General features: G+C 41.9%; 1 protein-coding gene across 1 annotated transcript in view; it reads right to left on the reverse strand.

The window, feature by feature from the left end:
* The window catches only part of LOC120017357 (cadherin-23-like), a 659988-nt gene that overhangs the window by 70568 nt on the left and 575690 nt on the right, over window positions 1-13730 (reverse strand). The window contains exons 38-39 of the mRNA XM_038960107.1: window positions 13289-13408; window positions 12819-12999 (exon numbers count right to left, since the gene is read on the reverse strand). Coding sequence (XP_038816035.1) covers window positions 12819-12999; window positions 13289-13408 — 301 coding nt within the window. The remainder of the gene's footprint in view (window positions 1-12818; window positions 13000-13288; window positions 13409-13730) is intronic.

Below are 13730 nucleotides of genomic sequence, written 5' to 3' on the forward strand. Positions count from 1 at the left end.
TTGTAACGAGAAAGCAACCAAAAACCAGATCATTTTTGTAATGGAAGGATTTGCATAGAAAGCCAAGTTGAAGCCAGCATTAGATGTTGTCGTCCTCATAATAACCGCACAAGTTTTACCGCAACAGAGTAGCGCAACACCCTTCAATTGAAGTGGCGGGAAACAAACGAAAGTCACCACATCTCTCACAAAAATGAAATCACAGATAAGTATATGGGAGCAGGAGAAATTTTGCTTTTGTATAATTACAAGGACTTCCTACTTGAATTTCTGAGCTCCAAATTCAAGTAGGCTACTTCAAGCCCCTTGTATATTTTAAAATTGCAGGTGTAACATGGAAACCAAGATGTATGTGTCATGTTATTTCATACCAGATCATATTGTGAAGAAGCCCACTAGGCTATGTAATTTGTCATTATATCCAGAATAATTAATAAGAATAGAGTTGGGGGTTGGGCAATAGTCTATCCTACACAATTGCGTAGAGTGAACTTGTTTTCCAAAAAAAACATATGAAAACATGAACTCATTACCTTGATGTGTTCTCTGTTAAATCTAACGAGACCCGGCTGTAAATCAAGCAGACAACATCAATTGGCTAGAGATATTAGATCCAACATGGATCCAGGCTCAACTGTCTATACCAGAGTAATGAATGAGACACCAAAATATTCTGGACATTCCTAGCAAACACCTTTTTTCCAGCACTTGGGCTGTTGTTGCATCGCATGTGCTATCACAACAGCTGTTTGTCACTTGACTGTCATTCAGAAAATGTCTTCCTGGATCAGATGATGATGTGTGAAAATATCACAGTGTAATTTAAAAGTTTAACATCAAATGCGCATCCAACAAGTATTATGCATAATTATTGAAGAACCATTTTAATGACAGTATAGATTTAGGTGTTAAGTATCAAGACTCTTTCGGTTTAAGCATTCAATTTTGCAATTCCATAAATTATTTAGGATTTGTGTGCCCATGTAACATAACACGACATGTTACAAAGTTACACTGCATCTCTGTGATGTCTAAAACTGTCCAACAGCTAGATCCAGGATTATTACGGGGTTCAAGTTCAATGTCTAATTTAACTGATTAACACTTAATATATGACATGAAGACAATTTACACTGCCATAAATGCAAGGACAGAAAAGTTATGTTTTATGTCACACGATTTAGGACAAATCTGTCAAGACAACATCCATGAGAATGGGTTTAAATCAACTTGTGAATTTTATTTAATATAAATATGTCCCCCCCTTATATCTTAATGTAATGACATGAAAATATTTTTGCAGATTATTATCAATGACTCATCAACAGCTATAACAAGTTGTCCAACATAGGAAATCCTCACTGGTACCCTAGTTATAGAAAGACCCATGTGTGCCATTCAGAGGGTGAATGGGCAAGACAAAATATTTAAGTGCCTTTGAATGGGGTATGGTAGGAGGTGCCAGGTACACCGGTTTGTGTCAAGAACTGCAACGCTGCTGGGTTTTTCACACTCAAGTTTCCCCGCGTGTATCAAGAAGGGTCCACCACCCAAAGGACATCCAGCCAACTTGACACAACTGTGGAAAGCTTGGCATCTTGTAGAGTCCATGCCCCAACAAATTGAGAATGTTCTGAGGGCAAAAGTGGGTGCAGCTCAATATTAGAAAGGTGTTCCTAATGTTTTGAACACCCAGCGCACATGCATTCATTGTGTCAAGAACAGCAGTAACCTAGCAAACAGGAGTACTTTGAAGTGCAAAGTGTGGGAATAGGGCTACAGGTGAAATCAGTAATTAATATAGACATGGTGGCATAGCAGCAAGATTGGATTGACGTCAACCAAGAGGTTGCGAGTTTAAATCCCAGGTGAGGACATAATTTATTGTATGAATAAACATACACAAAGCAATGTATGTCAAATTGTGTCATACAGTATGTCATTTGAAATCACTATGTTAAAAGTGTGTGTCCCGTGTCCCGAACATTGCCAAAAGACAAAGAGCTGTGCATGGATCAGTGATTCACCAATCAGGGCCTTAATGGGCTTGGCAACTGTAACAAGGGGTGATGTGTAATGAAACTAGGGTCCGTATGCCATAGGTAAAATACTTTTTAATTTTGGGGGGATAATGTTTATTTGAGACCATCAGAAGACATCTCCGGGACAAACCAGGAACTAGACAAAAAACCTCCTGAGTACCATGATTTAACGTCCCATGAACGTCCGAAAAACGTCCTCGGGGAAGTCCCTTGGACCAAACAAGAACTAGACAAAACCTCCAGGGGACCATGACACAATGTCCTGATGACTTTAAGTGACCATTTCATGACATCCCCGGGTACATCCTAACAACTCAATATCGTTTGCAGGGAACTATTGCAGATGAGATGTTTAATACTAGGGCCTACAGATTAATTTAGGTCAACTTTTATCAATATGTGTGTGTACATTTCAATGTGTGCTTATGAGTGTCTCTACGCATGAGCATTCCTGTATGATGTGCATGAGTTACTTTGTTTGTGTTGTAATTAGGGCTGTCATGACATTTTGTTAGAACGTTTGAAATCAAGTACTTTATCTCCAGGCCTCCACGCTACGTACAAGCCGCTGATGTGCACCATTGGAACATCTACATTTAACAAAATATAATAAATCAATAGAATATACACCATCACAATAAATCCATTACACATTTTAGTCAAGACTAAAGAAACATTATGACATAAAGAAAATGTTTTTCAGAAGAACAGAATATTAGTTGGCCTACTGTATGTTATATGGCAATGCTCCATGCCATAGGCTGTAGGCGTGTTCGTTTAGATGACAAATATGCCTATTTGTTGGGTTCTAGATTAAAATAGTTGCTATACTAGAAGTTAATGGTTACATGTATGAGAAATGTATAATGGTGGGGTCAATGGAGGTTGGATAAGTAACTAAGTAAGGGAAAAGAAAGTTACTAAGTCAGGGAAAAGGCAATCACATGGTTGCGGTCACTGATAAGGGTGACTGTGACTGATGATAAGGGTGAGGGTGACTGACGATAGCTGTGGATTAGTGAGGAATGTGGGCCGAGGTCAGGTCACATGAAGGGAGGAGGAACAGTTTATTTCCCACATCACTTATTAACTTCTTTGGGACAGGGGGTCAGTATTGAGTGGCTTGGATAAAAAGGTGCCCAGAGTAAACTGCCTGCTACTCAGTCCTAAAAGCTAGAAAATGCATATAATTAGTAGATTTCGATAGAAAACACTCAGAAATTTCTAAAACTGTTTGAATGATGTCTGTGAGTATAACAGAACTCATATGGCAGGCAAAACCTGAGATAAAATCCAACCAGGAAGTGGGAAATCTGAGGTTTGTAGTTTTTCAACTCTTTGCCTATCAAAGATACAGTGGAAATGGGGTAATATTGCACTTCCTAAGGCTTCCACTAGATGTCAACCGTCTTTAGAACCCTGTTTGATGCTTCTACTGTGAAGGAGGGGGGAATGGGAGCTGAATGAGTCAGAGGTCTACCAGAGTGGCATGAGCTGGTCACGCACCTGAGAGGTGGCTTGAGTTCCATTGCAATTCTACAGACAAAGGAATTCTCCGGTTGGAACATTATTGAAGATTTATGATAAAAACATCCTAAAGATTGATTCTATACTTAGTTTGACATGTTTCTACGAACTGTAATATTACTTTTCGTCTGAACTTTCGCCTGGACCTGCGTTGTGAGTTTGGATTGTGTACTAAACGCGCGAACAAAATGGAGGTATTTGGACATAAATGATGGACTTTATCGAACAAATCAAACATTTATTGTGGAACTGTGATTCCTGGGAGTGCATTCTGAGATCATCAAAGGTAAGTGAAAATTTATAATGCTATTTCTGACTTTGTTGACTCCACAACATGGCGGATATCTGTATGGCTTGTTTGGGCTCTGAGCGCTGTACTCAGATTATTGCATGGAGTGCTTTTTCGTTAAAGCTTTTTTGAAATTTGACACAGCGGTTGCATTAAGGAGAAGTTTATCTAAAGTTCCATGCATAACACTTGTATTTCATCAACATTTATGATGAGTATTTCTGTAAATTGATGTGGCTATCTGCAAAATCACCTGATGTTTTGGAATCAAAACATTACTGCACGTAATGCGCCAATGTAAACTGAGATATAAAGTTTGGATATAAATATGCACATTATCGAACAAAACATACATATATTGTGTAACATGATGTCCTATGAGTGTCATCTGATGAAGATCATCAAAGGTTAGTGATTCATTTTATCTATATTTCTGCTTTTTGTGACTCCTATCTTTGGCTGAAAAAATGGCTGTGTGTTTTTTTGACTTGGCTCTTACCTAACATAATCATGTTGTGCTTTCGCTGTAAAGCCTTTTTGAAATCGGACACGATGGGTAGATTAACAAGAAATGTATCTTTCATTTGCTGTATTGGACTTGTTAATGTGTGAAAGTTACATATTTCCCCAAAATATTTTTGAATTTCCCGCGCTGCCTTTTCAGCGGAATGTTGTCGAGGGGTTCCGCTTGCGGAACGCCTGCGCTAGAATGGTTAAAAGACCCCTGGTGGCATGTCTGGTGGGGAAAGTGTGTGTGTCAGAGCTGTGTGTAAATTGACTATGGAAACAATTTGGGATTTTCAACACATTAATGTTTCTTATAAAAAGAAGAAGTGATGCAGTTGGTCTCTCCTCAACTCTTAGCCAAGAGATATTGGCATGCATAGCATTTATATCAGCCCTCAAACTTATCTCATGCTGCTGGTGCTGTGGTGGGAAAATGGACTGTACAGAATGGTGGTGGAGGCTCTGATGAGAGATTTGTGTGTTTGGGAAAATTCCCCAGATTTGTCACACTCTGATCTGTTTCACCTGTCTTTGTGCTTGTCTCCACCCCAACTTCCCCATTATCCCCTGTGTATTTATACCTGTGTTCTCTATTTGTCTGTTGCCAGTTCGTTTTGTTCATGAAACCTAGCAGCGTTTGATCCCCTGCTCTTGACTGTTTCTTGCGCCTGTTTTCTAGTCCTTCCCGGTTTTTACCGTTCAGCCTGCCTGACGTTCTGTACCTTACCCCACCTTATTTGATTATTGACCCCTGCTTGCCCTGACCCTGAGACTACCTGCCGTTCTGGAACCTTTGCACCCTCTCTGGATTATTCATCCCTGTCTGCCTTTCACCTGTCATTTGTCTGCCCCTGTATTAGAAATAAACATTTGTTTCTTCGACACTGTCTGCATCTGGATCATAGCTGAAACGTGATGGCCATGACTGACCCAGCAGACTCGGACCAGCTCCGCAACGCCCTCTCCTCCCAAGGAGCCACCTTTGGAAGGCACGAGGAGTTGCTTCGTGGTGTTATGGAAGGGTTCCAGACCTTGGCCGAATGTCACGACCGAGCATTGAACACATTTCTGGAGCAATTCCGTGGGTTGTCTACTATGCAGCCTACCATGACGGTAACCTCCCAGCACCTTCAGTAACCCGGCTGTTAGCATGTGCCATCACCCCGGTTTCCCGAGAACCCCGTTTCGATGGAGAGTCAGGCACCTGCGTTTCTCGCTCAGTGTTCACTCATCATCGAGCTGCAGTCCTCCTCCTTCCCCGCGGACCGATAAAGTACCTCATCACGCTGATGTCCGGGAGGGCTCTCGCCTGGGCTACGGCAGTATGGGAACAACAGTCGGCCATATGCTCCAGTCTGGAGGAGTTCGTGGCAAAGGTAAAGAAGGTTTTTGATGCTCCATTGTCCGGGAGAGAGGCTGCCCGGAAGTTACTCCAGCTTCGGCAAGGCTCCCACAGTGTGGCAGACTACGCAGTGGATTTCCGCACGCTGGCAACTGAGCGTGCCTGGAACCCGGAAGCCCTGTTCGACATGTTCCTGCACAGAGTTTCGGAGGAAGTAAAAGACGAGCTTGCTGCCCGAGATCTGAACTACCAACGGATCTCGACTCGCTCATCGTCTTGACCATTCAGATCGATGGGCGACTACGTGAATAAAGGGAGGAGATTCTATTTCACTCGCCCGTCCAAGGATTCCATCTCGCCTCCGAGGTATCCCGGAAGTCCCCGACGGCTCCGTTGCTGAGAGAATCCGAGGCTACCTGAGTTCCCCTGAGAGTCTCCGAAGGCTGCCGAATCACCTCTTCCCGAGCCCATGCAACTAGGCAGAGTTAGGCTGTCTCCAGCTGAACGGCTATACAGGCTTCACACTAAGAGCTGCCTGCATTGCGGGACTACTGGTCATTTCGTCTCCACCTGTTCACTAAAAGACCAGGCTCACCGGTAGGAGCGAGTACTCTGGTGGGCCATAACGGCAAATTTTTCCTCTCCCCTTACTCGCATCTCTTTTTATGCCATGTTGCTGTGGGGGAACCAGTCGAAATCTCTCCGGGTCCTCATCGACTCTGGAGCCGATGAGAGCTTCATGGATGCTGGATTCCGAGCTGGATATCCCCACTCAGTCCCTCTCCATTCCCATGGACGTTAGAGCACTGGATGGGTGCCTATTAGCCGGGTCACCCACAATACCACCCCCATCAACCTACACTACATTTCAAAAGTTTGGGTTCACTTAGAAATGTCCTTGTTTTTGAAAGAAAATCCACTTTTTTTGTCCATTAAAATAACATCAGATTGATCAGAAATACAGTGTAGACATTGTTAATGTTGTAAATGACTATTGTAGCTGGAAACAGGATGATTTTTTAATGGAATATCTGCATACAGAGACCCATTATCAGCAACCATCACTCCTGTGGGTTCGATTACAGGCTCAAAACGGCCAGAAACAAAGAACTTTCTTCTGAAACACGGCAGTCTATTCTTGTTCTGAGAAATGAAGGCTATTCCATGTGAGAAATTGCCAAGAAACTGAAGATCTCGTACAATGCTGTGTACTACTCCCTTCACAGAACAGCACAAACTGGCCCTAACCAGAAATAAAGAGCAGTGGGAGGCCCCGGTGCACAACTGAGCAAGAGGACAAGCATTAGAGAGTCTAGTTTGAGAGTAGAGAGTCTAGTTAGAGAAACAGATGCAGTCCTCAAATGGCAGCTTCATTAAATAGTACCCGCAAAACACCAGTCTCAACGTTAACAGTGAAGAGGAAACTCCTGGATGCTGGCCTTCTAGGCCTTCTAGTTTCTCTGTCCATTGTCTGTGTTCTTTTGCCAATCTTAATATTTTATTTTTATTGGCCAGTCTGAGATATGGCTTTTTCTTTGCAACTCTGCCTAGAAGGCCAGCATCCCGGAGTCACCAGGGGTGGAATTGGGAGGGGGAGAGTAATTAAATCCCTGCAGGTAGCATGGTGCATGTCGTCACAGCATTCCAAATCAAAATCACCACACTGTTTATACCTTTTTGGTGAGCACATACAGTACACTTGTGAATCAACATTTTCAACAATTAACTTTGTGAACAGAAAACAGACAGGAACAGACTGACCAATGCACAACTTGACTTCATTGCTAGGATTTCCATGACAAAGTACAAGTATTGCATGAGGAGAGTCAAGGCGCAGCAGGCACAAGTCTGCTCATCAAACTATTAAGTATGTTTCTCTTACATAGGGGTGTTTATAACACGTCTAGGCCTATTTATTTATGTGAAGAGTCAAGGAGCAGCTGGTACACTTCCACTTTTCAGGTTATTATCAGGTTTGCTCTTCAATAGGGGTGTTTATAAATGGCTATTTGTTTTATGCGCTGAATGTGGAGTGTATTTTAATTAGAAAAATTAAATTAAATTATAAAACTACTTAATTGAGGTATGTTGTTTTAATTTGCGCTTAATACGGTAAGGTGGCGGCTCTCTCATTGACTGAATTATGCCTACGTGGCTCACTGGCAAAAATGTGTGACTACCAATGAGCTAGGCCTACTATATTTATTTCTCAACTTTCCTAATATTAAGCACATTGCTTGCTTTACAACCAGAGTAGCCTACCTGGCTGGCATGAAAATTAACCTTGGGAAAAGCGTCCTCTTTTCGCTATTCAAGTGCATACGGATAACAAGTATTTTTTTTTTTTATCCCTGCTCCTTTTCCGACAGGTGCGTGATAATGGCCCATTCTTAATCCAAGCTAATTTCACACATACACTTACAGTTCAAAAGTTTGGGCTCCCTTAGAAATGTCCTTGTTTTTGAAAGAAAAGCACATTTTCTGTCAATCAAAATAACATCAAATTGATCAGAAATACATCATCCCCTGTGCATGTTTGCGGCTCCATCAGGGCACACATCAGTTCAGATTGTTCTCATTCATAAAGGTCTGAATAGGGCTGGGCAATATGGCCAAAATATCATATCATGGCATTATTCCCATTTTTGACGGTATGACAGTTTTTGATTAATAAAAGTTCTAAATTTGCTTGATGAGGTCTTTTTGGAGAAATGCCCTCTGGTCTGATGAAACAAAAATAGAACTGTTTGGCCATAACGACCATCGTTATGTTTGGAGGAAAAAGGGGGAGGCTTGCAAACCATCCCAACTGTGAAGCTGCGGTGGCAGCATTATGTTGTGGGGTGCTTTGCTGCAGGAGGGACTGGTGCACGTCACAAAATAGATGGCATCACGAGGCAAGGAAAATTATGTGGATACATTGAAGCAACATCTCAAGACATCAGTCAGGAAGTTAAAGCTTGGTCGCAAATGGATCTTCCAAATGGACAATGACCCCGAACATAATTCCAAAGTTGTGGCAAAATGGCTTAAGGACAACAAAGTCAAGGTATTGGAGTGACCATCACAAAACACTGGCCTCAAACCTATATAAAATTTGTGGGCAGAACAAAAAAAGTGTGTGCGAGCAAGGAAGCCTACACACCAGCTCTGTCAGGAGGAATGGGCCAAAATTTACCCAATTTATTGTGGGAAGCTTGTGGAAGGCTACCCGAAACATTTGACACAAGTTAAACAATTTAAAGGCAATACTACCAAATACTAATTGAGTGTATGTAAACTTCTGACCCTGTGGGAATGTGATGAAATAAATAAAAGCTGAAATAAATCATTCTCTCTACTATTATTCTGACATTTCACATTCTTAAAATAAAGTTGTGATCCTAACTGACCTAAGACAGGGAATTTTTACTAGGATAAAATGTCAGGTATTGTGAAAAACTGAGTTTAAATGTATTTGGCTAAGGTGTATGTAAACTTCCGACTTCAACTGTATATTCTAAATTATTTCAATGGATCTTTCTACTTTCGGACTTTTTGATACTGTTCAATTCAACATCAACCTAAAATAATTTCCTGCATTTACATACATTTCTGCATTTCCTGCACTCATTTGAGATCATTTCTATACTGCCACGATATGGGCAAAAATACTAAGCCTTATTTTTAACCAAATGTTGCAATTGTGATTTAGATCGAAACACTTGGGTGAACTTTTGGAATCATGGAAATAGAATGTTTATTTTAATTCTATAGTTAGAATATAAATAATAGTGGGCTAGCCAGCTAACACAATTTAGCTTAAACAACAAAATTATGTTTTGTCATACAATTGCATAGCATAACCTATTGAAATGTTGCGCAGCATGGGCTTATAGAAACACATATTTCATTCTATGCATCCATCAGCTATGAGGAGCTGGCTCTCGCTGCGCAACAGGCGATCCTATTCCGCTAAAACTCTGAATACCAGGGCTCTCATTAAGTTTTTGATTTGATTTTCGATTGTATTGACGTTAGAGTGGTTAGAGCGTCAATATAAACCGGGTGGATCGAGGCCTGAATGCTGATTGGCTGAAAGCCATGGTAGATCAGACTGTACACCACGGGTATGGCCAAAAATGACTTTTTACTTTTTACTTTTCTAATTATGTTGGTAACCAGTTTATAATACCAGTAAGGCACCTCTGGGTTTTGTGGTACATGGCCAATATACCACGGCTAAGGGCTGAATCCAGGCACTCTGCGTGTGCCGCGTGTGCTCTGCGTGTGCCGCCATTATCTTTGGTATATTGGACATATACCACACGACCTCGTGCCTTATTGCTTAAATAGAGTGCTGAGTACCAGGCCATTGGCAAGTTTGGTAGGTTACTAATGACCATCAGGGGCATCAGAGCGCAGTTTTGGAGAAGTCTACAGTCGTGGCCAAAAGTTTTGAGAATGACACAAATATTCATTTTCACAAAGTTTGCTGCTTCAGTGTCTTTAGATATTTTTGTCAGATGTTACTATAGTAAAATTACAAGCATTTCATAAGTGTCAAAGGCTTTTATTGACAATTACATGAAGTTGATGCAAAGAGTCAATATTTGCAGTGTTGACCCTTCTTTTTCAAGACCTCTGCAATCCGCCCTGGCATGCTGTCAATTAAACTTCTGGGCCACATTCTAACTGATGGCAGACCATTCTTGCATAATCAATGCTTGGAGTTTGTCAGAATTTGTGGGTTTTTGTTTGTCCACCCGCCTCTTGAGGATTGACCACAAGTTCTCAATGGGATTAAGGTCTGGGGAGTTTCCTGGCAATGGACCCAAAATATCGATGTTTTGTTCCCCGAGCCACTTAGTTATCACTTTCGCCTTATGGCAAGGTGCTCCATCATGCTGGAAAACACATTGTTTGTCACCAAACTGTTCCTGGATGGTTGGGAGAAGTTGCTCTCGGAGGATGTGTTGGTACCATTCTTTATTCATAGCTGTGTTCTGAGGCAAAATTGTGAGTGAGCACACTCCCTTGGCTGAGAAGCAACCCCACACATGAATGGCCTAAGGATGCTTTACTGTTGGCATGGCACAGGACTGATGGTAGCGCTCACCTTGTCTTCTCTGGACAAGCTTTTTTCCGGATGCCCCAAACATTCTGAAAGGGGATTCATCAGAGAAAATGACTTTACCCCAGTCCTCAGCAGTCCAATGCCTGTACATTTTGCAGAATATCAGTCTGTCCCTGATGTTTATCCTGGAGAGAAGTGGCTTCTTTGCTGCCCTTCTTGATACCAGGCCATCCTCCAAAAGTCTTCGCCTCACTGTGCGAGCAGATGCACTCACACCTGCCTGCTGCCATTCCTGAGCAAGCTCTGTACTGATGGTGCCCCAATCCTGCAGCTGAATCAACCTTAGGAGACGGTCCTGGCGCTTGCTGGACTTTCTTGGGTGCCCTGAAGCCTTCTTCACAACAATTGAACTGCTCTCCTTGAAGTTCTTGAAGATCCGATAAATGGTTGATTTAGGTGCAATCTTACTGGCAGCAATATCCTTGCCTGTGAAGCCCTTTTTGTGCAAAGCAATGATGACTCACGTGTTTCCTTGCAGGTAACCATGTTTGACAGAGGAAGAATAATGATTCCAAGCACCACCCTCCTTTGAAGCTACCAGTCTGTTATTCAAACTCAATCAGCATGACAGAGTGATATCCAGCCTTGTCCTCGTCAACACTCAGACCTGTGTTAACCTCTTTTGGGTAGGGGGCAGTATTTTGACGTACGGATGAAAAGCGTGCCCAAAGTAAACTGCCTGTTACTCAGGCCCAGAAGCTAGGATATGCATATCAGTAGATTTGGATAGAAAACACTCTAAAGTTTTTAAAACTGTTAAAATAATGTCTGTGATATGGCAGGCGAAATCCTGAGGACAAACCATCCCCCCCCCAAAAATCAGCCTACCACTGTTTTCAATGGCTGTCACTTTTATTATAAGGCGAAATCCTCCCAGGTTGCAGTTTCTAGGGCTTCCACTAGATGTCCACATACTTTAGAAAGAGTTTCAGGCTTGTTTCTGGAAAAATTTGCCAGAAATTGTAGTTCTTCTAAGTGGCTCCCATTTTGGCTGTGTTTCCAAGCGTGTGAAAGAGAGCGCCTTCTTTGGTATTTTTCTCCGGTAAAGACAATAACGATTCTCCGTCTTAAATTGTATCGTTTATTTACGTATTAGGGTACCTGAGGTTTGATTAAAAACGTTGTTTGACTTGTTTGGAAAAGTTTATTAGTAACGTTTGGGATTCATTTTGTATGCATTTTGATGGAGAGAAACTGGGTGGATTATTGACTGAAGAGGGCCAGCTAAACTGAGTTTTTATGGATATAAAGAAGGACATTATCGAACAAAAGGACCACTTGTGATGTATCTGGGACCTTTTGGAGTGCCAACAGAAGAAGATCTTCAAAGGTAAGGCATTTATTATATCGCTATTTCTGACTTTCGTGGCGCACCTGCCTGGTTGAAATATGTTTTTCATGCTTTTGTATGTGGGGCGCTGTCCTCGGATTATCGCATGGTGAGCTTTCGCCGTAAAGCCTTTTTGAAATCTGACACAGCTGCTGGATTAACAAGAAGTTAAGCTTTATGTTGATGTATTACACTTGTGATTTTATGAAAGTTAAATATTTATAATTCTGTAGTTTGAATTTCACGCTCTGCAATTTCACCGGATGTTGGCCAGGTGGGACCTGCCCGTAAGAAGTTAACGAGAGAATCACTGACATGATGTCAGCTGGTCCTTTTGTGGCAGGGCTGAAATGCAGTGGAAATGTTTTTGGGGGATTCAGATAATTTGCATGGCAAAGAGGGACTTCGCAATTAATTGGAACTCATCTGATCACTCTTCATAACATACTTGAGTATATGCAAATTGCCATCATACAAACTGAGGCAGCAGACTGTGAAAATGTATTTTAATTTGTGTCATTCTCAAAACTTTTGGCTATGACTGCAGTTGCCATGACTCAAAGGTCACATGGAATTTGACTGTGGGTCATGACTCATGACTGCTGGTGTGGCGGTAATACGTCACCGTAACAGCCCTAACCCCAATTCACACACATCCTACTCACTCTGGGGATCTCCGGCAGTGATGCTGTACTCCACTTTGCCGTTGAGTCCAGAGTCTTGGTCAGTGGCTTTGAGGGTCCAGACCCGAGGCCCCGGCTGGCCCTCTGTTATCTTAAAGGGCCCCTCATAGACCTTGGGGAAGGTGGGGGTCACATCGTTCACATCCAGGACATTCACCAACACCTGGAAAAGACCGGTGGAAACAACCTGCTAAGAGATCTGTATGGTCTATATGTATGTTTATGATGTGATTAAAGGGATAGTTCACCTTTTGGATAAAAAAAAAAAATGTGGGTCATTAATTTTAATGAACAAAAACTCCTGCAAATATCACAGATTGCAACTTCAATATGATGTGTGTACAAACTACATTAAAACAATGCCTTGATAAACATGATGTGTATAAAGAGTGATTTGTGCATGTAGTGTGTAGGTGTGTGTGTGTGTGTCTGTGTCTGTGTTTTGTCATCACCGTAGTGCTGGATGTCAGGCGGAGGGCATGGATGGGACACTGGTCTGTTGCTGTGACGACAAGTGCGTAGTGCCCATTGCTGATCTCAAAGTCCAGCTCCTTCACTGCAACAATCTTTCCCTGGACACACCCATGCACAAAAAGACAACTACTTTAACACTCAACGCTTTTCAAAATATTGTACTATAGTGTGTTCACAAACTACACATACTACCAGACCTTGGTTCAAATACTTACTGACATTTTTTTAAATACTTTGAATGTTTGCTTTAGCCTGCCTGGAGGGCAGGGTTTGCACTTCTGCAACAATTCTATTGGTTTCATTGAGTCAGGCAAGCTAAACTATCTGAAAGGTTTACAAATAGTGTTTGGATCAAAGTCTGCACAGTAAGTTAGGTATCAGTCTAAACAAAAGAGCAATTTTAGTTTTAGAAGTGCTGGG

This window comes from Salvelinus namaycush, chromosome 22 (genome assembly GCF_016432855.1).
Source record: "Salvelinus namaycush isolate Seneca chromosome 22, SaNama_1.0, whole genome shotgun sequence".
NCBI lineage: Eukaryota > Metazoa > Chordata > Actinopteri > Salmoniformes > Salmonidae > Salvelinus > Salvelinus namaycush.